This window comes from Zonotrichia leucophrys, chromosome 5 (assembly GCF_028769735.1).
Source record: "Zonotrichia leucophrys gambelii isolate GWCS_2022_RI chromosome 5, RI_Zleu_2.0, whole genome shotgun sequence".
Taxonomy (NCBI): Eukaryota; Metazoa; Chordata; class Aves; order Passeriformes; family Passerellidae; genus Zonotrichia; species Zonotrichia leucophrys.
The window spans coordinates 11,729,129-11,753,960 of record NC_088175.1 but is presented as its reverse complement, the minus strand read 5'-3'; the positions used below and the strand labels follow the sequence as shown (position 1 = coordinate 11,753,960).

The 24,832-nt window shown below is 35.9% G+C and overlaps 1 protein-coding gene across 2 annotated transcripts in view; it reads right to left on the bottom strand.

Moving 5' to 3' along the window:
• The window catches only part of TTC7B (tetratricopeptide repeat domain 7B), a 117,706-nt gene that overhangs the window by 79,885 nt on the left and 12,989 nt on the right, over window positions 1-24,832 (bottom strand). Inside the window, exons 2-6 of one of the 2 annotated variants that reach the window (XM_064714576.1) lie at window positions 22,976-23,130; window positions 21,989-22,157; window positions 9,941-10,071; window positions 8,844-8,965; window positions 8,418-8,441 (exon numbers count right to left, since the gene is read on the bottom strand). In XM_064714576.1, the coding sequence (XP_064570646.1) occupies window positions 8,418-8,441; window positions 8,844-8,965; window positions 9,941-10,071; window positions 21,989-22,157; window positions 22,976-23,130 (601 nt within the window). The remainder of the gene's footprint in view (window positions 1-8,417; window positions 8,442-8,843; window positions 8,966-9,940; window positions 10,072-21,988; window positions 22,158-22,975; window positions 23,131-24,832) is intronic. The other variant, XM_064714577.1, reaches the window with a different exon arrangement.

Sequence of the window (24,832 nt, the reverse complement as noted above, 5' to 3'; positions counted from 1 at the left end):
GCAGAGCTTGACCACAGAGTGACCAGCTACTACATACTAAATGAAATTCATCTTGTGCAAACATCTGCATGGAAACAACTGTGTGAAAAATTATATTAATTTATACATTTCAAACAGGCAGCCTCAATAACTGATGACTATTACAACTTCATACACTAAGGAAGGACAGAAAGTCATTAGGCCAGATTTCAAGAAAACCTCCAAACTCATTTGAAGCTGGATACATTCAGCACTTTTGTAAAGCCAAAATATCATTCAGTAATGCCACATTCCAAATATTTTAGAGAGACAAAAGCAGTCCACTGGAATCCCAGCTTTAAGTCCTCTGGTCTAAGTAGGTATTTCTCATTAATGGAGTTCTCTCTCAAAGACTGCATTGCAAAGTCACAAATGTGTCCCTATAACAAGATTTAAAAAATAAAAAAAAAAATCCAACCAAACAAAGCAGATTCGCCACAAAACTCCCTGCAAATGCTCCTTGCAAAACTGTTGAAAAAAACTTATGAGCAAGAACTTGTCAGCTTGAAATTTTATATTCCCAGTGCAGATGAAACACATACTATGTAGTAGAACTTCAAATCACAATAACTTCATTACATTTTAGGAATTGGCATTTTTTCCATATGAAGTTTATGTCTTTTGATGGGTTACAAGAACAATAACAAAACACTTTATGAAAATGCATGCAACTTTCACAAGCCTTCAAACACTTCATGACAGGTTACTTTTAGTTACCCATTACACTTTTTTAAGCATCTGCAAGGGAATGAAACTTGTGACTGAAGTTCTACTGTATTATGGAAAAAGCAGTAAGATTGTACAAGAAAAAAAGCAGTTAAAATACAGAATTAGCTTTTGCTTCATAAAGCATTTAACAGGGATCCACTGCACACATCAAGACAAACACAAAACAGATTTGTCAAGCATCTTCTACATGAAATTTACTATAAAAAACTCCTCAAAACTACAATCTAAATCACCCTAAAATTGAGTTAAATGCTTTCAGAGACAAGAAATGAAGCAAAATATACCATTGATAATATGGTAGATCTCCACATCACACTGCTTTTAGCAAAGTACATTTCGAGTATTTGTTAACAGTTTGTAACATTGAGAAGAGTGGTGGCTGCTCTGGCACATGGTTTCCTTCCTAGCCTGGGACACACACAGCTTTTACCTGCTTTTCACTAGGATGTACTTTCATGTCAGCTGCTCTCCCTGTGCTGATGGAATGCCAGAGCAAAAGGGCACATTAACTTAGACAGCAATGTCCCACAGTGTCTGTAAACGACTTTGAGATCCCTTCCTTTCAGGGACAAGGAATTTTAAGGTACATTAACATTGACTTGGAACTGACATGTTTTCAGTGATTTCAGACAAGACAAAGACAGCCCACAGATGAACACTGATAGCAATGTACATGTGTGTTTCTACAACTGCCTCCTTCCAGAACATGCTCAAACCAACTCCTTTGAATTGTATCTTCCTCATTTTTAAAGACAATTAGAATGTTTGCTGCTTTAAATCTTCAAGAAGAACACCCCTACTTTGACTCTTTAAGTAGCAATCTGCCAGTTAGGCTGAAAACCAAAATCTACTGAAATTCTGTACAGACATGCCCTTAGGGCCTGTTTGCATCCTTGTGTCTACATATTTGCACTCTAAACCCCAAATATTCATGTTAGAACCTAATTTAATTATTCTGATACAAGACCAGCTTTTAGGCTCCTTAAAAATTTCAGACAGTATTTCTGTTTAGAATAATGCAAATATCTCAACTACACCTATACAAAGGTGCTCACTCCTGAACAGAGACAGAAATTAATAACTGCAGATATGATACAAGCAAAGTGCAGGAAGAAAATTAAGGGGCATCAAGGATAAGCTTTCAAGGCAGGATCAGAAAAGGTGTATATAAGCATGAAGGCCAGCAGTAGCAAACTTTAGGCACAAACAAATTTGTCACCATCATCACCAAGAAGGTTCTTGCTTTTAAAAAGCATGTTTAGCATCAGACAACAGTGCTTTGGCATCACTGGTCCAGATAAACTTCACCTCCACCAATACTTCTTATTTTTGTGGTTTTAAACACATGAAAAAATAGAAAAGAATGAAAGAAACTGCTCAACCAAAAGCAGCCTATGTTTGAATGATATTAGAACAAAACCCCCTAACACTATTCTCTATAACAAAATTAGTGAGATCAAATCACGGTGTACTCAAAACAGACTAAAAAGGAATGTTTGAAAATTAACCTTAGAAATGTTCATAAGATTAATTTACTCTGTCCTTACAGCATGTTTTGGTAATATCTTCGCAATTAGTGAAAAGGGCTTTGTCAGGCATTTCCTTTATGCTTCTCAGTCAAAAACCTCAAATATTTAGTCTACCACTGCCTTTCAGTGATTAAAAATTTAATTGGAATAAATTTTTGCATACTGAGCTAAACCAAACCTCACCTACTCTGCAATTTTGTGGCTAAATTGTCAAAGCTTTTCCCATTTAAGAGAGAAAAGCACATCCAGAACCATGCTGGTGAACAGGCTGAGCTACATATACTACTCTATTACTTCATTGCTGAGACTTACTATATCACATTTTTTAAATATTCATCTTTTAAAAGGGGAGAGAAACCAATAACAATGACATCTACAGGGTTTGAGCAAAGCAATGAAGTAGAAGTTGCTTTTGGAATTGAGCTCACTTCCACCTTCTCTTGTGCTTTCTCTGTCTGTATTTATAAACCAAAAAAGAAATGCAACGTTTGTAAACTAATAAAGACACTGCCAGTTTTAAAGTTTGGGGTTTTTTTCTCCCAAAAACTCAAATATGAAAGGAAAGAAAGGAATTATTTTAAAGGTAAGGAGTAAGGGCAAGTGAAACTCTTAAAATGCATGCCAATCAGACATTGACATTTCAGTAACTTCAGTATCACTGACATGTTTACAAAAAAATGCAGTTACTAAAATCCATACACTCTAGCTATTACTTTTAGCCAATTAAGAGTCATTTACATAGTATTAAGGCCAGAAGCAATTTCATATTAAAAGAAGTTACTACCTAAGCAAAAAGCAAGAAATGAGACCAATCAAGAGATTAATTCTTAACCTGTAAAAGAACATCCTAATACTGAGGAATGCAACTTACCCTACTGCTTTCTATAGCCCTACAGAGATGGAATTAAAAAAAAAAAAAATTAAAAGGACTGCAATTCTGTGGCTTGCTTCCGAAACTTTATTAAAGGCCTGACCAAATGGACAAGACTACATACTCTGCACAAAGGATGGTGCTTTGGATGATTGTTATTAATGTCTGTGTCTGTTTTCCATCAGGTTTAAGAGGGTGGAGAAGTATAACTTAATCCACAATTAGGAAAACATCCTGGTAAGCATTTAGGTACCTATCTATGAGAGGCAGCATAGTTGCAACTTCAGACAGTTCTGTTTTCCCACTCTCCCTTTCATACTTACACTTTCAGTACACCCACAATATTATATAATTTTCACAAAACATTAATTAACACTGGGCATTATTTTCTGAATAAAATGTAGAAAATCCCAAATTTGCTGCCAGAATCTAAACTACTCTTTTTAAAAAAAAAATTAGAAGTCTACTTTAAAGAATTATCATGGCATGCTTCTTATTTTATCCATTGTTACCTCATGCAGAAAGAAAAATCCCAGATATCTCAAATTTGCTACAAAAGATCATGTTTGTTTGATGCTTGAAAGTTCTTAACACATGTTTGAGCTTATAAATAAAACATCTTCGATGTGCCATTAGAGCTACACAAGCCTAAGTATTTGAAAGAGCACAATGAAGCAGCAATTCTGGCATTCATGCATTCAAAATGAAAACACTTGCTGCCTAGACTGCAGTTCCACTGGTAGTTAGTCCATCTAATGGCTCACGACCTGAAGAGGAAGATCTTATCCTCCTCATTCTCATCTCTTAGTGTTTGTTTCCTTTTCCCACCATTCTTCCTTCTTGGTATTTTCATACTCTCAATTGCATGGTCCCATCTCTATTCTGACAGCCACACCAGCCATTATCAACCTTCCAGTGAATCAATTCTTCCCACCAGAATGACAGAAAGCTGTCATTTCTTTGACAACAAAACTCCACAGAAGAATCAAACAAGCATCTGAAACAGCAAAAGGCAAACAAGGAAAATGCATACTAGGAGGGTAGGAGGAGGGTGGGTCTGTGGAAAATGACAATAGCAACTTCTCTGCACAGTGGAAATACAAGAACATTAACTAGGGCAGTAAAATGAGCGTTTTGAGGGGAGCAGGGGAAGTGTATGAAATATTAACTCCCTATCTGAGGATCCAAGACCATTTTGTCTGCCACCCATCACAATTCAACATAAAAGCAAAACCTTTAATCTGATGCTTGCAAGTGCAATCAACAGCCACTGCCAGCAAGACATGCGGCACATGGGCTAAAAAATGCTAAGTATCTTCTTGGAAAAAGTGAGCTGGAGTCAGAATCCCAACTACAAACTATTAAGAGTATCAGTCTTGAACATAACTCAGATACTAACATTACTTTCACTGTTCTTTGTATAACTAGTTATTACAAAACTTGGTAAGATTTTGAATAAAAGTAATTCCCTCATGTTTATATCCACCTTAGTCTTCCATGTAACACTGCCAGGTTTCCCACCTGTAACTTCACAATGGAATCTTGTTTTCAACTCTTGAAGTTAAGACAGTTCTGAGTAATAAACATACAGTAAGGTTTGAAAGAGAAAGCATTCATAATGGATGATTTTATCTTGAATGTCTGAGGGAATAATAATTTCCTCTCATGTTCAAATAGTTTTTTCAATGAAAAAGGTGAGAACAGTATTGGAAGCAAGGACGAGGAAAGCATCTGATATGACAGACAAAGTATCCTTTGAAAACTTATTTTTGCTCAGAATCACAGAGAAATTATTTTTGTTCCTATCTTGAGCATATCCCTGCCTTAGCTTCCTAAGCACACAAACACAAAAGCAGGCATATAGAAAACAAAGCTGTGTTGAAAACTGCAACAGAAGTGATTTTGTTTGCTTTCCAACACACAGCAGTGATATTTTACATATAAGAAATGTGATACTTTGTGGGATTTCAATGTTTTCATCTTACTTTCTATTCTTTACTTAAACACCAACTTGTTTTGAGACTGATGTAGGATGTGCAAAAGGATTTCAAGAGATGCAGAGTGATGGGTATCTTGCACTATATTCTAATACAGCAGAGAGCTGATCTTACAGGATCTTCATGTGCATTTATGTCAAGCATTTACATAAACCTTTCTCTCATGGACTTCACCCCCATAAAACCCCTATCAGTGAGCACTGTATGGATATACATGTGGAACAGAAGCACCTATAGACTGCCTCCCATCCACTGCTCCTCTCTTACCAGAAAGAGAGTAATGTTCTTATGCTATTTATGTTATATGCTATAGTGAAAAGAAAAAAACAGATAAAAGAAATTCTACATAGTTAAGTCCTAGACTCTAAGGAGGGCTTTTGTTGTGCTTGTCAAACATTTAGAGTCAATATAAATCAATTATCTCAATTATATGAAAAATGCGAAAAAATAGTTTATTTTTTTATTCGTTTTTTTCAGGGCTAATTTTCTATGAAGAAGAAGCCAGTCTATAAGAAACAACTTGCTGGAGGAGACTAGGAATGTCTTACTTCACTGTGACAGTGCCAGCAGAGGTAATGGCTGCATGAGGAGTGCAGATCATCCCTGGGATGCTCAGGTTTTGACTGAGAATGTGAACCATGATGGAGACTAGACCAAACTGCAGTCTGGATCCAGAGCAATATCCACGGAGGGGGTGTAAAATAAAGCAGAAGCAAAAAAATAGCTCTGAAATCCAGGTAAGTCTGATTTTCACATGATGGCCTCCTGATTTTAGACTTTAACCAAAATGCCACTTTGCTTCAAGAACATACATTTCCAGTATATTTGTGAACATTACTACCTCAAAAACAAAAACCATAAACCAGACAAAATCAATTTGTAAATCTCACAACAACACAAATACTAGGATAGAAGAAACACTGGGTACCTAAAGAGCTGTCCTTTCTCAGGGGCACTGTACTTGAAAATAGCTATGTTAAATACCAATGTCAAAGTTCCTCTGCTCACAGCTTTTCTTGGAAAAACATCAAGGCTTTGAACTCCTTCAATATGAAATTACAAAGCAACTACTACACAAGTTATGTAATCAGCCTGAAAGAATGGAAAGTTACATTTCAGAACATTTTTTAAAAAACACATAAACCCTACTCCAAGTTTTTGAACAACTTCCTCAACTTCTTTGTTACACATTTCCAAGCTGAAATGTTCTTCATCTCCCAAGTGAAAAAGGGGTATGTAGTTTGGTTTTTTAATAAAATTCTGTACGCTTCAGAAGAAACCATTAATTTCAGTTTTGTGTCTTATTAGCACTAAACTAACACTTTTCTGGTTCAGCCTGTTTCCACTTCAGTTTCTTCTTTTTTTTCTTTAGGTAATTGCATTTCCATGTATTTTCAAAATACCACCACTTAGCAGAAAGGCTAAGTTAAGTTTCAAGCACTTTCTAGTTTTTTTATACAAGATAATGCATACCTGAAAGACAATGACTCTCTCTCTACAAAATCTCAATTAATAGACTTAAAAGAAAATCTCTGTACTGTTAACAAATGAAAGGGAAATTTGAAGCAGATCAACCAACTTTATAGGTAGGCAGCAATACTCCCTATGTTACTGTTGAAATTATGGTCTTCCAGCATATATAAAAGTTATCTTATTTTCTTTTCTGCTTTGAAACTGACACACATGTATAAAGATGATTTTAGATAACATTCAAACTTGAAGTATGTTGCAAAGCTTCCTGTAAAGATCTTAAATCTACTCTCTGTAACCTAACATCAGGAGGGATGATGTATTTAAAAATGAAACAAGACATCCTTAAAATAGATTTATTAAAAAGCAAGCTATAATTTATCCCTATTAGAAAAAGTATACATTTGAAGTTCTCTTCAGTTCTGGTAAACCCAAGATAAAAAAAAAATGAAAAAAATAAAAAAGCAAGCCCTAAAAGCAGCCACATGACAAGCAGCCTGGAACAATGACCATATTAGGAAATATTGAAAGAACTGTGATTGACTTTGAATTAAGGAAGGAAACTAAAGGATGTAACAGCAGGAATAGGTCAAATAATGATTGTCACAGAGCTATTTTTCCTAACACCTTGCTTCATATCATACCACAAAAACAGTACCACTGGCCAACAAAATTAGAAGAAGAAATTCAAAATTCTATATATAATGTGGAATTAGCTTATAAACTGCAAGTGACCACTGTACTAAAGACTGCAAAAAAAAAAAAAAAAGCTTGTGTAGGAGTTAAGAAGCTCACAAACAACTTCACTGTGAAGAATTAAAATACACATGAAATAAAATCTTTCAAAGCTCACACCAGACCAGCTGATAAAATCTAGGAAAAACACTCCTGTCTGAATATTCCTTAGCAATCCACTGCATGACTCTTTTTGTGCAGTTGCTTTTTGTTTTCTTCATTAATTGCAATTTGCTATGTCTACTGCTGGTTGCTTTTACACAAAACATGTCAGATTAAATGCACTATTTCCATCCCTGGCCTCCAATCAAAATCCTTCAAAATGCGGAATTCTTAGCTTATTCTTAACCATGACTGCCACTGGGATTTTGGCAGTAACTGTATTTTATTTATTTTTTTGTGCAGACATGAAAACAGAGATCTTATTTTTAGTTCTGATAAATGAAAAAAAATTAGCTTTCAGAACATTCCATTCCTCCTGCAATTAAATTATGAAAACAGAACTAAAGTGCAAGTCTCAGATCTTGTGCATGTTGTTGTGCATGTTAATGCACCACTTCAATACTTTAAGAAAGAGATTTCAGAAGTGTAGTGATTGTTTCCACGTTGAAATTCCTGGACAGCTTAAAACTCAGCTAGTTTTTTTACCCTACCTTCAGTACATTAAAATCTCGAACTCTTTACAGACACTGATTATTTCCTTCATCTCTGGTTTATGTATTTGAAAGAATAAGAAGCAATTTTGGTACAAAACAATAGTCCCATCAAGAGTCCCAGTATTTCAATAAAATCACATTTTTCTAATGAAATAAGAAGCCCCAGACACAAGTTTTTAAACTACGTGCTTTCAACAAATCTCAGAAATGTACTTAAAACCCATGTGTGCCAAGTTTTGAAGTTCTTAAAAATGAAGTGTTGTATTCTTTTCTCATTCTGTGTGGCAACTAAATTTATTTTTAGGCTTTTAAGCAAAGCCTTATTTAAAATAAATTATAAAGGAAGTCCCATGCAGAATCTAAAGGGATCTACAGAGCAGGTACAATAAAGATTGTATACTTGTATACATACTGTTGATCTTCATGCACATTTATCCTGCAGCATAATGTTAAAATAAGTGATAACTGAAGAGATTTGGAAAAAAATTACAAAATCAAAATTATAAATACCAACAGTTTCAATATGTTGACAATCACTCTTTAACAGTGTTCAGTAGCAAATTTCAAATAGATAAAGCTTAAGGTAATTTAAGTTCTTACATTTAGTAAACAAAACTATAAAATGCTTTCTGCTTAATATACTTTGACTAAACAATTTTCCTGTATGTAAATAAATACAATATGGGCAGCCTCACTATTTTAATAAAAATGTTACTACTTTATTAATGAGACCTAACAATTACACAGTCCACAATTGCTAAAAATTATGCCCAGTTAAATCACAAATGCAAAACCTAAACAAAAAAGTAAACACAATAAAAGAAGAGTCAAATCTCACCCATTCTTGAAATATAGAACATGTGCTCTCTGAAGTCCTGTTTCCAGGAAAAAACCAAGCTCTTGCTCGTGTGCAGTGGGCCCTGGCTTAGGGCTTCTGTTTTGTATGTTGGCATTAATTACCTAAGAGAACACAAGAAATGGGGGGCGGGGAAGTGTATTTAGAAAAAAAAAAAAACCTTAAAATCAAGGTTTGTGTACTTTTCAATGGAAGCTAACATTTAATGTTGGAGAAATCTTAGCCATTTGTAGGTGCTGGCCAATAGACCATTTCTAGCTTTACCTCCATTGCCACCTAAATATAAGCCCTTTTGTTCTTGCCTGTACCCTTAGAGAGAATTAATTTACCAAGTAGAAATGCTGCTAAGCAAAATTTTGTACTACTTTTTCAGAAATTCTTGTGAAGAATGGTATACAAATTAGAAGAACATGAAAAAGCACATTTGCGATCTTATTCAGTAGCAGGAGGTGATGGTATTCAAAAATTTAGAACTCCTGTTAGGTTAGAAAAGACCGCTGCAGAGAGCAGTAAGAAGATTAAAAGCTATCTCCAGAGTGATTGCCAAAAAGCAATTTAGAAATAATTGTAAACATTTAGAAATAATTGTATTACATCAGCATTAAAAATGGTGTCAAAATGTAATCAGCTTTTGGTGGTGCACATAGTCTACCAGCCACTACAAGAATATAATAAAACAGCAAAACCCCTCAGAAAATAAAAAGCTGTATGTATTTTAAAAACAGTATGAATTACTTTTTCCCCATCGCATAAGTTTTCTTTCCCCTTTTTTCTGTTTTTCATGACCCTAAATGTGTCTTCCAACTGCTACAAAGACAGCTGTGAAGTGACAGGCCTGAGGCTTGCAAGCAATGGGTCTGAAAGAGGATCAGAGGGCTATTGCCAGCTCACTGCACTCTAACAGCATTCACAAGCCTAAGAACACAGCCCCAAGTGTACTGCATTTTGCCCAAATGTACCTCAAAGTCTAAATAAAAAGCAACAGTGTATGTCTCCTAGAAATAAAGGGTCACACAAATTTCTTTCAAAAAGGCATTTATATCTTTAAATGTTCAACTTAGAAGACCACCCCAACTTACCCTTTCTATCTCCTGAAGGTATAGGAGAGCAATATCCCCAGCCTTCTCATAGCATGTGACTATTTCTTGTTCTCGGTCCACATGGAGATTGCTTGCTGAGGAAGATATTGGCAACTTCTCAAGACAAAGACCTTGGGAGGCAAAAAAAATTCAAACAAAGCATTAAAAACTAATGTAATATATAATATTAATAGCTAAAGCATAGTCCAGGTTCAGCCCCTTTAGGTCAGGGGAAAAAACAAAGGAAGTGAAGGTATGGTCCCCTAAAACAGACACTAATAAATATATAAATAAAAATTACTCCTCCTTAATAATTATAAATCCAGAAGCAGCAATGTTTAAAGCAATTTTGATTTTAAAGGCATTTTGACAATCTACCATAAAAATATTTAGTGTCTTTCCATACCAGTTTTACATTACTATGTCTTCAGTTTTCCAGAATGATCATAGAAACCAAGGTACAGAGACGAAAGGCACTCAAGGTAATATTAACCCAGTCACTGTGCAAGACAAAAGTATCTATAAAAACAAATACATTTAAAATAAACAATGTGTTAGGAAGTGTAATTTTTGTATTTAAATTTAGAATAGGTAGCTCACTCATCAAGGTCATGAAAGTCTTTTCTGCTCAGGACCTACTCAACAAATACATTAAATGGTGCTTTGAAGTAAAAGAAAAATCTTCACTTGTCTCAAAAAAAAAAATCCAACAACTCTTACTAATCAATACTAACACCTACACAAGTCACTTCTATTACAGCTATTTTCAAGATAATTAAAGTGCTGGAAAGGACCTTGAGAATATAAATCAATTTATCTGATGGAGGAATCAACCAACCCCTGACACTGGACCAACCTGCTCTTACAACTTCTAACACTAGGGATGCCCTTGCCTTCATATGCAAATTACCACAGAGCTCAACTATTCTCACAAATAGTATTTTTCCTCAGTTCTTAAATCTCCCTCTCTAGATTAATTAATTTGATTAATCCTCATAGAAAGGTTATTCTGTTCTTCACAAAACATTGCAAGTTAGAGCACAGTGCCAATAAGACTAAGATCCTGGGTTTATCCCCCTATGGGCCATTCATGTACAAGTTGGACTCCATGATCCTCCTGGGTCCCTTCCAACTCAGAATATTCTTTGATTCCTCTAGAGAGAGAGACATGCTCTCAAGAAGAAATATCAATTCTCACCAATTTCTCTTCTCATGCTTCTTTGATAGCTAATCATTTTTATCTCCTCTGGACACTCTCCAACTGGTTAGCCCCACCTTGACTCACTGTGCCAGAAGAGGATCCATGGCTCCACTTGGAGGCCTCTACCACACTGAGCAGAGAAGATTAAAGACTTCCTGGTTTTCATAAGGGGTACTTTTTTAAAAAGTATTAAAAATCAGTTGAACTTTTGTGACTTCCCTTACATATTAGTAAAAATCATCTTCCACTTATGATCTGCAGAGACCACCAGCTCATATCCTTCAAGCCAACAACTTCATCTTATATTTATTTGAATGATTAATTGCATCTGCAGCAGCACTTTCCACATGTTAGGAGATTTATTTCAGGTCATTCTTCCAGCTTGCCAGCAGTAAATGCTAGTCCTAAAGTGCCTTCAACTGCTCCCACATTAATATAATCCACAATTTAAATTACTGTATTATCTATTCATTGTTGAAAGTTTTGAGAATCCATTCCCGGATGAAGAACAAAAAACGTCAACAAAACACATAGTTATATATTGGGCATATGTCTGTAGAATGCCAAGTAGTACAAATCCAGATTTCTGGCCAGATTTCAGGCATGAGAGGATGTTTTAAATGTGTATCACAGTTTGTTGGCCACCTTTACCCTTCAGACCATCCTATTACCAGTACAAATAACACATACCTTACAGTTCTATGTGCTATACATCCAGTTAGCACAAAGTCCTGGATCCAGTACTAAAACTCCTGCTAATCCTACACACACACCTTCAAACTCTGAAGTGACTAAAGAATACAGTAAATGCACTGCAAGAAACACATCAAATGACTGAAAGCACCAGGTAATTTGTGTGTGAATCACTCCTCCTCATTCCTTCTCTCCCACACTGTGAACAGCCAATGCCCCCAAGTAACCATCTCCTACATCAAGCAAATTACTCAACTATTTGTAGATCTGAGTCAGATTTATTCTTTCTATTTTTACAGTTTATAGCCATAACTATAATATTTAAATCTGAAAAGCTCACTACAAAGACATTTTCTTATTTTACCTGAGAATTTTTCATTATGATATGAAAACACCTCAGTGTTCAGCCAGAAATTCTAAGCAAAGCAGCAGGGACATACTAAATTTTAAGTGCTCTTTGATGAAGTACAGAACATTACTTCTTAGAGAAATGCTTCTATATAACTAGCACTCACTTTTTTTTTTTGTATGTTTATTAAACTCAGGAAATTATATATATATTTAAGCATGTGATGCTTTTGAGAAGGAAGTTTATCTGGAGATCTATTCTGAAATGACCACTTAAAAAAATGGTTTGCATGCTGTATTTGTTTTGATGACACAAGTAAAAACTGCAATTTAATGCTGTATTCAAAATGAAAACATATCAACTAGAGGAGAAATCTTTATTAAATTATGCTTTTCATAATTATGATTTTGTTAAAACAAGTCACTCCAGACTACTCATTTAATTTTTTCTTAAATACAGATGAAATTTAATGAATAACGTATTAAAGTATATAAAAGTACTATTTAATTTTAAATTGATATACACAGCAGCAACAATTACATGGTACACTGCCCACTTCTTCATAAGAACACTGAGAGATGAAAAGTTAATTAAAATAGGGATCATTATATTAGGCCCTCAAAAACAAGAACAAGCACATGGTAACCTATAAAAAAGAGAAACACATGAAGTTCAAAAAAAAACGCATATAACCCTTATTTATCTGCTATAGACCTGACATAGAATCAGACAAGTCAATTGTCCCTTTTGTGATTCTTCCCACACCTGCCAGGCAGGAACCTGCTATTCTCCCCAAAGGACAGGCATTTCTTTAACTGTTTCTACACTACTTAAAGATATTTGGAAAAAAAGTACAGGTTACTGCTATAAAATGTTACTGCATTTTCTGTAAAGGCCATAGCTATTGTGCTTTATTTAACTTTTATTTTGTTTGATTCTGCATTCAAGAGTATCATGACAACTGGTCACAAGTTGACTTTGATATTCAAGGCTTTTAAATTTAAGACCTTCCAGTTAAAATCATTTTCAGATAAAAGCTTCCAACAAACTGGGTCAATTTTAATTTGGGAAGACACTTATCTCATACATATGTAGTCCTGATATCAAGCAAGATGACTCCTGAGGGAAAAGAAAGTGAGAAGCAGTGAAACAAATACCAGTCCATACTAATTAAGTTCACATGTTTTGCAAGGTAACTCTAAAATTGCTTGTCAAAAGAGCAGAAGAGCAACAAACAGCATTTGGACAACAAAATAATATTCCTGATATTTAAATTATATGGTAACTTGCAAAGGTTTTCCTTAAATTTTCAAAAAATTACCCATATTTTGTAAAATATTCAGAAAGCAAACACTAGACAGTTTTATCACTTGGAATAAGTGGCATTCTTGTGTCTATAGTCTCACATCAGTGGCCAAGGTTAAGCCAAGTAAACATTTTTTACAAATAGAAGACCAGGCTGGCCCTACTATCACATTTGCAGAAGCTGACCACTACCCAAAAATGAGGATGCCTCAGCAAGAACAAGTAACAAACTATTTTTAAGAAGTCCTCACACCCATTTTTATGTCAAAAAAACCCAGACTTCAGTTCTGTAGGAAAACCAATTAAGCCACACTCCCATATCACCATAGCTGCTCAAAGGTCAAAAGGGAATCCACAGCACAGTTCAGATCTTTACCAAGTGCTCTTACCACACAGACCACTACTGAGATCATTCCAAAAAAAAACCAACAGAACCACTTAGAGCATTGTGTATGTGAGGATCCTCCATGATGCCAGCCAGTACCTTGTCTGTATAACATTTTAAAGACCACAAATAATAATACACCCCAGTGTTCATCTCCTGTTTCCAGTAGAGAAATCAAAGGACAGAGGAAAAACAGTGAACTACTGTTCTACATTTAAGTCACTAAGCATGCTTTTTCAAGAGAGAGAGCTGCCTCAATACATGAAGATTTCTGGGTTTGCTTCCTGTTTTCCTTACATAGACATGTAAAATCCAAGTGTATTTTAGTATAAAGAACTTTGTCTTCCCTATATATGATATGCAAAGTGTTGATACATTATATGGTAAGTGTTCCAAATGCTGTACACAAAAATCCCCTTTTCACCTCCTTCTAAAGAAACTTCATGTTTAGCATATTGTTATTGCTATCAAGGAACTCCCACATTTATTTATTTCTGAACTTAGAACACACACTGCTAATCTCACTGAAGGAAAGGACTAATTAAGTCCTCAATCAAAGATTTTTCTTGCTTGCAGAGAATTTTTTCAGAGATTTTTTTAGAAAGCAAAGCATGGGGCTGTTTTTGTCTTCAATTCCCTACTGATATTTGCAAAGTAATTATTATAAAGGAAAAGATAAACAGAAGAAAGTGTAAGGAAATGTATTTATAATAAATACTCAGAGGTAAAAATGGATGAAGAACAATAAATACTCACCTTTTTTTCTGAATTGAATTCCTACTTATTACTCCAAGTAGTCAATAAAAGCATAACAATATTTTGGGATTTCTTTTAACATCATCTGAGAAAACTGTCGTGAAACAATTGGTCACAGTTTTCCTCTAAATATAATGCATTCCAATCTTTGTATTTTTCTTAAGAAACAGACTTTTGCAATATCTTTTACATAGAAGAGATCAGTATTTTTCTGTACACACATTTGTTTCTTAATAACCATATGCCAGCCAATTCTTGCTAGAGTATAGCCCTTTAACAGGCCAGCATCTAGTGGCAGGGCTGTAAAAGTTCAAGCTAGAGCTAAAAGCTGGAAAAACCTTTTATTGCTTTTATTATTATTATTATTATTATTATTATTATTACTCATCCTGGAGTGAGTGGACCTCTCTCTGCTGAACGCTCCCCAAAAACAGAAATGCTGCACACCAGTACATGGAATGGGCATCAAGGAAGCTCTTTGCTCAGGGACAGGAAATTATTTAACTATGGAATTTACACTGTTCTGCTGTAAAGCGTCAGGATTGCTCCTATAAGCACCTCTAAGGAAAAAAGACAAGCTCTACTTGATACCTGTTCTTCCTGTGGCATGAGAAAAAAAGGCCAGAATCACTACTTTTTAATTGGAGCCCAACATTTTTAAACTCTCTTCACTCTGCCAAAGGAAGGTTTCTGAAGAAATTCTAAAGATTTGAGAGAAACTAAGAATAAGACACCACCAAACTGCCCAAGTCCTAAAGAAGTCTATTTTAATAAGAAATACAGTATTCTCTTTCAGAGTCTAGCTTTCAAATAAGAAAGTTAAAAGCAGTACTTAGGAAAGCAGGACAAATGCCTGGGTTCCTTCCAGTCCCTGCTCCAGCAGAGCAGATGTCATAAATGTAGTCTGGGGAAAGAAAAGTTTTAATGGAGAAAATCTGAACTCCCTATGGCACAGGCCTCCTAGCCATGGTCTGCAAAATGCTCACTGACAGTCTGCAACACTTGCACAGCAAGACAGGAGGAGGGGGAACCTGAGTTCTTGACCCATTGCCTAATGAGTCTAGAGATCCCCAGCATAATTACTGAACCAGCTTTCATTTAGCATTCTTCCATGAGAGTTGCTTGGTGTCTGCTGACACAGGCTAGCAGTGCACAAGATCCCATTACAATTGCATATGATTAAAGGTAAGTGCAGCAGCTTTTCCTAGCTGCAAAGAAGCAATCCACATGCACCTGACACTGCCACTGAACCTAATGAGTATTTCCATGTTTCTGTAAACAGAACTAATTAATAGCCAATCATTTAACTTGGTAAATGCAACATTAAATTTGAATATGGGTCAGCAGCAGTAAAGACAGCCTCACCTTTCTAATCATACATCATTTAAATGTAAACACAGTTATTCAAACAAAGATGTAGGCAATAAAAATGTAAAATAACCTGCAGCAATAAGGCTAAAATTCTGTAATGTCACAATCTAACTTACAAAACAACATCCCTCACACACTTAACAAAAATTCATTACTGTAATGCAATACAATAATTTTGACAGATACCTGAAGTTCTCAGTGAATCTATACACTGTGTTAATTAAAAACACATTTTCTTTACTAAAATCAAGTTTAATAAGTTGCAGCCTTTAAGAAATGTCAGACCTGTAAATTGCTGTTACTCCACAAGCATTTTTAGAAAGGGTCACTAATTCATAATGTCAAGTATTATAAATTCATTTTTTCAATTATGTATTCTCACTTAGGCAGCAGTATCAGAATTATGTTACCTAATATTTCAATAAGCTTATTTCCTATTTAAATAAAAACTTGCTATTGCAGAGTTCCTGACAAGTTGCTCCTCCCCAAAATAACCCCTCAATATCCCACTGTGCATGCATTTCATCTGTGCTTCCATAAGCAAACAAAATTGCTTAGAAACATAGGAGATACTGCCTGCACAGTATTTGAATAATGCCTATGCATGCTTTCCAGTATATTACCTCATTCATATACTGCTGAAAACTTGCAGAAACTTAATTGTTCTTTTCCCAGAGGCCACAACCCTAGGAGATTATTAGCTTCACCTAGTATTAAAATGGATTATAAATACATGCTTCTGTATGGCAACAGCACATGAAAGTTTTTTTCTGATTGGCCTTGTAAGAGAAGGAAGTCGGAAAAGCTGGAGCTAGTAACACAAGCTCAACATGAAAAGAAAAAGACATCTTTACTTCTTCATGGATTCATAACTTGTCTTATTTCAATTCTTCATGAGTTTAAGATCCTCCACAATCTCAGAACTGAGCACTGCCAATTAAACTGATCTAGGGAAGAAAGTAAACAAATAGGCCCTAAAGAGACAAACAACCTTTTGAACAAGGGAACCTTCCCTACCTATCAGAAAGTAGTTCTTCCTATGAGGATATTTAAATATCAAGTATTTAATGCACCCAGAAATGCACAAAACACCTCTATGTTTTACTTTGAGCCAAGACTTGTCACCACAATCTCAAGACTGTCTTTCCTTCCTCCTTCCCCTGCCCAGCCTCATTTCTTAGCTTTGCTCAATCCACATAAGACATCTCTAATAACCATATTGATAGCCAAGTTATATTTGTGGCAGAAGAAAAGAAAATCTGCTTTTTTTTTTACTGCTCCTTAAAATTTCATATTAAAGGTATGACATGCTCCTGCGACCAACCGACAAGAGCTTCAGAGAGCCAGCTCCAGCAATTTCATACATCTGCTCTCAGGCTAACACATTGCCACAACAGTCGTGCAAACCTGCCTGTCTCCTCAGCAATGTTATTCTTTTATGCCTATTTTTCTCTCCCTCATCACACCCTCTTGAAACAAGCTGGCAACTCCAACCATAGGCATTTTGCTACGGAAAATTGTTTTATTCTATGCTTCTCCTCTACTTATGTGTCAAATAAATTTACAAGCAGATGGGGGAAAAGCTAACCAACAGATCCAAATAAGTATCCTCATGTTTTTGCAAATACTAAGTGGTCCATTGATTTGAAAAGCTATGTTTTTTATGTTTTATACTGTATTTTAAATATGTCCCACTGCATGTTTTCAAGCAAGTCTTTGAATTCTTAAAAATTATATATTTAATACAAAAACTATGATTTTATTAACACTCTATCCCACACAACACCTTCTACATACCCATACAGAATCATTACTCAGAAGCACAGCATCAAAATTAGCTCCTTCCTTAAAGAAAACACTAGGTGTAATCATTCTATGGGCATACACTAAAAACATCAGTGTAAAGTCAAAAAGGTATGCTAGTCCATGAAGTTAACTACATAAAATAATCTTCTTCTACAACTCTGTTTTTAACATGTGAATTTGAGGAAAAGTGTGAAGAAAAGGCAGGAAAATATTGGAATTATACTAACCAAGTTTCTGAGGCTTTGCCTCATGCATTCACACAGTTAGTCTGCTCCCATTGTTTTAATGGACACAGAAGCAGATACCTTTTCATCAGATCATCCCACATCTTCTGCAAGTCAGGATAAAGCACAAGACATCACTACCAGAAGTAATTTTTGTTGCCAGGAGCCAGGAAAAAAAAAAATAAAACCAAACAACTTGTCCCACAAGCTATTTCAGTCTGATGGAATACAACCATGGCTTCATCACCACAGTAACAATTTTGCACACTTTCCCTAGAACAAGCAACAGAAAGGAATCACTTTCCAGCACTTCTTGGGCACTGAGAGCCTGTGATTCCCCACACACCAGAGGCTTGCAAAGAGTCACATGTATTGTAAATATTTCAAAAGGTAAGTTGATAGGATTTTCTTCTAAATTTGTTGAAATTTTACAATGTTGCATTTTGACAAATCTAGCAAGAAACTTTATTTGGAAGAGTTGAAGCACCATTTCCCTAACTAGGTATTTCCAAGAAAATAATAATCATTTAATCTTCCTTGCTGGGTTTGAGAGTCTCTGAATCCTTGGCTTGACTTACTATCATTCCATATCATGACTCTTCTCATATATAGTCTTCTAAATACGCTGTCCTCAACTAAAGCAGTAAGCAGCATAAAAAGCTAAAAGCATTATTTTAAAGATACATATATAAGCATTTAAATAATTTATATAATAAAAATGAGAGGACCCCTTTCATGAGTGCACGACGGGCAGTAGATGGCTTAGTTGTCTGGTTTTCCCTTGCATGTTCCAATTCCATTTTTTCTCCCCACCATTGTCACTACTGCTGTTCTTCCCCTTCTTTTTAGCTGTCAGTAGATAAAACTCCAGCAGAATTTAGCTTGAAGCTGACCCTGATTCCATTTAGCACTTTGCTGCATCCATACAGACCCTTCCTTGGCTGTGAGGAACAGAGAGACACCCTTGGTGTGTTCCATGTGCAGGAGGAAGATGAGCCATCTGGAAAGCAGCTCATTCCAAGGGCTTGGTGTGAGCTGTGGAACTGTCTATGGATACAGGGCAGTATGCTCATGTAAGTACCCTGTAACAACTGTAGAAAAATAAACATGCCAACTCCTGCATCCCTCTCAATCCACTACCTCTGGGGTCACAGAATGTAACCTCACAGTGAAAAGGTAAGTACAGGGAGGTGGTCCCACATTAAATAATGAAAACTATTTTAAGGCCATTAAAAACTACCATTTGTTATCTGCCCTCTGCCTTTCTCAGTGGTAAGAACATCAGTATTTGACCACTACACAATAGTATACAAGACTGCAAATCCACTGGAACTGGATTCAAACAGGGAAATTTCAGCAGGTACCTTTCACTGCATGGTGCAGCATTAAATGGTGCAGCTGGGCCAATGCTTGCAAACAGGCATGGACACTCCCTCACTGCTTAATAACATGGTGCTATGACTGCCAAAGAAATAAAATTTAAATAGTCTGAAGAGTTTTATAAACTTTCTATGATCTAGTTATCCCTCTACATACAAGCAGAAATAAAAATCCCAGTGAAGCACAAAATCTCTGTAAGAATAACTTGTATTTAGTTTGGTAATACTTAAAAACCTCTGAAGAGACACTGAATTCAGACTGTAAAGTTTACAGTCATTCTTAAAAGGAGAAAGAAAAACACTGACCAGAAATGGGGAAGAGAGTGAGATTAAATGCACACTACTGGGCAGAAAACATAAGCTATTTAGTTGTCAGCTACTCTAAACCTGTCCAGACTTTGAATACTAAATTTAAGACTGAATTAAGGTGATTTTAATTTAAGAATTAGAATTTAAGGTGATTACCACCTCATTCTATATCACACAGAAGACTGTAGTCTTGCAATCCTCTACTATGAGAAGAAAAAACATTAAAAATTTTTAATCTTCTGAGAGAGGTGGGGTTGCTCAGCCTGGAGAAGGAAGGCTCTGTGCAGACCTTAAGTTACCTTCCAGTACCTAAATGGGCCTGCAAGAAAGCTGGAGACAGACATTTTGCAAGAGTATGTAGGGACAGGACGAGGGATGAAGGCTTTAAATTGAAAGGGAGCAGGTTTAGATTAGCTGTCAGGAAGAAATTGTCTACTGTGAGGGTGGTGAGGCACTAGAATGGGCTGTCCAGAGAAGCTGTGGGTGCCCCATCCCTGGAAGTGTTCACAGTCAGATTGGATGGGGCTTTGAGCAGCCTGGGCTAGTGAAAGGTGTCCCTGGCCATGGCAGGGAGCTGGGAATGAGATCATCTTTAAGGTCCCTTCCAACCCAAACTGTCCTGCAATTTCACTCAACTGGAAATGAAATCCCATCACAACAAATCAGGCCTCATATACAGATTTCAATGTTTTAAGAATAAAATTTGAAATCAGAAGAAGAAACCCCACACATCTAGACAGAAAATATGCTGGATTTCTGTTGTCATTTTTTAAAAAAACAACCTATTCTGAACCTACAAAATATTCCAGAGTAGAAAAGGTATCTGTTTTTCTATTTTCTAATACATTATGTTTGAATTAAGTATAATTAATAATACTGATTTTATGCGCAAAATTTATGCCACTATGGTTTCAACTGGTTCATATCCTTATGAGGCCAAATAAAACAAAGCCAGAAGAGTTGAGCTCTGGGAAAAGATTCAATTAAATTCCTTGGAGATAAAAGCAAATTTATATTCTTAAAGTTGTTCAAGTCCATGGAAAGAACATGACAAATTCAACAGACATCCTCATAGATTTAAAAAACAAAACAAAAAGAACAGCCAAAATCCACAACCCTGAGTGGAAGTGTACCCAAAGCAGACACTGCTCTAAAGCCCACAGAGATGCTGTTTGAGAAAACTGAGCAGATTTACATCATATACAAGAATTTCCCCTACACTGCTATTTCTCACTTTAATCTAGTGACCAGACTTACGAAGCATCCTTTTGTCCCTGCTACCAGTTAGTTCCCCTATGTCCTTGACATCTCTATAGGACATGATTCATGCTTGTCTAACATTTACTGAAGGACAGTGTTGGTAGAAAACAATCCTTGATCAATCGTCAGTCAAAGCTATAGAAGTCTCTCACAAATTTTTTGCTGCCTTTGATTCTCCTCTTGCCATAACAAAAAGTACATAAGCAACCATAGCCATGCTTAAACACAGCAAACCAAAGCAAACACTTCACTTAGGAAATTGCAATAAGCCCCTGGCATAGAAACTGCCATTCTCCCCAACACACTGGTCAGCCCTAAGTCTATTACAGAGTTTTCTAAACTGAAGTGGCACTGCCACCTTAAGACATGAGGCCAGCATTACAATTTTCACTATACTAGAGTAGTAAAGAAGAAAATCGTTTTAAATTACCTTTACTTTCTGAATTTTTTTAAAAATCTATATTCATATTAAAAAAATTAAAAGTGCACAAATGATTTATTGCTTTAAGTTACTTATCATGTTATTAATACTCTTCTCAATTAAGTGGCAATTTAACTATGCAACCTAGCTTAGGCTGAGCATTTTAACATTCAGTAAAAGGCATCACTGTGAACCAAAGTTCTCCATTCTGCCCACAGCCAGCACAAAAATGCACTGCATTTTGTAGCCCTTAATTTTCAGCAACAGTGATAATACTTTTGGCAACTAGCCACAGCTACTATGACATTTATAAGAGGACTTTTAAATACATACACTCAAAAAATTTGATGAGATCACAGTACAGTGATATCACAGTTAGAATATTAATTGAGGTAAAAGTCTTGTCAACTATCACAAACTCGGAATAATTTAAAGGACCCAGACCATTCTCTTATTTTATCTATGAATATGGCACTCCACTACTGTGTAGATGACATTCAAACTAAAAAGATTCTTCATCTTTGGACAAGATATAAATTAACTTTTAAAAACTACTTCCACATGATGATACTGGAAAGAGCCCTCTTACCCTTTGTAGAATACGCTTCAGCAATCATCCGTAGCCGATACGGTGCCACTGCAGTCAGCTGCAAGTCATCAACACCAACTCTAGCATATGTGTTCAGAGCTTCTTTGTAATCACCTTCCACATAGTTTAATTTGGCCATTATTAGGTTGGCTTCTTGTAGGAATTCTGGCTAGAAGGAAGAGAAATAAGAAAGGGTTTTCCCTAAGAAAAGACACCTAATTCTTTCTGATAATTATTAGGTATGTTTTCTGTCACCTCCAGAATATTTCTTCTAACAGAGCAACAAATGAACAAAATCCTGTCTTGTGTAATATTTGAGAAGATTGAAGTAGGGGGGAATTCACTAAATCTCATTCCAGCAAGCTACTGAAAAGCATTACCAGCCATTTTAGATATTCACATGCGTATTTACACGGGTACCAGAAATACCTCTCAGTTGAAAACCAGCTTTTCCAGGTGATAAAACTATTTAAAGGCAGCCTATCATTACAGCTCCTCATATGACTTCTTTTTCTAACACAAGCACAGTTGAAAATAACATAGCATCAAAACTTAATGATATATGTTCCACAGCCTACATATTTAATTCACATCATTTCAAAGTATCAGGGCAGAATAAATGTCTTGAAAAAAATAATTAATGGAGGAATGAAGAGAATTAATGGAGGAATGAAGAGAGAAAAGAAAGAGAAATTAATACTCCCAGAAGCCACTGAAAACAAAATGTTACAGATGAGTGTACACGAAGCTTCTTTTGATCTCTGAAAAGATGGATGTAGAGTACAGAAAAGGTAAGCTGACATAGTAGCTACAACAGTTAAGTAAAACAAGGACCAGAATGGTTATGAACATTAGAAGATCCTGACAGAAAATGCTCTCTTGTATTAATCTCACTTTCAGAATCTGCAAATATAATTTAAGGAACCTTTCCTCAATACATCAATCAATGCCAATTTTTCTAATTCCTGCTCAGGCCGACTTACATACCTTGAGATTACCCCTATCAAGTGCTGCCGTGAGATGTTTCCTGACCTCGGTCAGCTTTGGCTGGGGGCCCCGGGGACTGTTACTGTGTTTAAGAGTATTTTCCTTCAAATATTGTTCTAGTTTGGATTCCCCAAGAAGAAGCTCTGCCATGTCATCTGTAAAAACAACAAACACAGGAAGTATTAGAAATAATTTTATTTCACTAACATTGCCTGGATTTAAACACAAACTAACCAAAGCAAACACAACATTAAGTATTTGGGTTTATCACATCACATGATATTTTGTTTTACTTTTCAATTTATCTTTTCCCTGCCTGATGCACTGTAGAATCAACTCTCCTGTGTTCTAAGATAAAAAGAATTAAAACATTAACCTCAAGTCAGTATTCTCCCCTTCCTCCTCAAAAAAGCAGACAACTGATTCTGTACAGCAATTCAAAGCAGGTTAGTTTGGTTCAAGGAGTTTAACATGGGCTGTGTGAAGGGCTCTCAGAGATCTGAGGCCCACTCCAAACTCACAAAACTGAACTTCAGTTCACTGTATGCAGTTAATTGCCTTTCAAAGAGTCAATCACTGGCGGGTCCTTTCAGGACAGGTATTTTACTCATAACATTCAGAAGACTCCAGAGTCTTGTTCTGAGTAAACAATTTTTGTTTATGAGTCCCTTTAAAAAGGAGATTAACAAACAGGAGTGAAACTTGAACATAATACTTTAGGTCAGCATGGTAATGTCCCATGTGGGAGAAGAACAATGAAGATTAATTTTGTTCATTGGCAACAAAATTGCAGTGGCAACTTTTTAAAAGGGTGAAAATATATCAAACTAGTTACTTTATGTTTTAAGGGATTTGCAAGTTGATACTTTCTCTCTGATCTGTACTTAGGGAAGCCAAAGTATTTCACTTAACAAGTAACATTTCTCTTTCCTTTTACCCAGTTTAATGCTTCACTGAGCAAGCTCCATTTCCAAAGATGGGAGAGGAAACAAGACTGTCAAACATAGCAAGGAATCTAAATGACACTCTAAAACAAGTGCTTTGGTTCAGGAGCTGAAATACCACCAAGGCTGTTTACACTGCAAAGAGTGAGGTCTACCACTGACATTCTTTAACACTTCAAATAGCAGAACTTCAGAAGCGCCAAAGAAGAAAGTATCACATGTACATTTCATTCTCACATGCAACCCTTCAAGAAGGTCCTAAAAACTGCTCTGGTCCACACTCGTGTAACAAGCACTTCTTTACTGAAGTTAAATACAGTAGATCTGTCTCTGTGGAGAAAGAGGTAAGAACAACTGTACTGTTGAGCTAAGAACAGCACCAGCTGCCAGGTATGTTTTGTTTATATAAACTGAAAAACGTCAAGGAGGCATGTGAAACAACTAGTTTGGATTGTTACGACACATGAGCCAAAGAACAGGTCAGGCACCAAATAAAAAGAAAATAAACTTCTCACTGCTAGGTATGAAAATGCATACCTTGAGGCATGAGGATTTGTAAAACAAGGTGCTGAAATCATCTCTACTAGTAATGGGGAAAAGTAACCAAACAACAGCACTGGCACACGCAAGAGCAAAGTGTAGCCATATCAGCTACACCACAGAAAGAGGAAGAGCATCTTCTCACCCATTTGTGGGGCCACAATAGAACAAGACAGTGCTAGACATAAATCTAGCACTCTACAGAAAGTTTGTAAGATTATTCCTCTCTTACACATTGCAGAATTTCTCACAGTGGGGAAAGGAAGAGGAGAGAAACAAGAAGCCACCTCTGGAAAATTTAATGTATCCTCTCTCTCTCCTTTTCCTCTCTCATCCTCCCACCTTGACCCTAAGAAAAGCTTCACCTCCCTGA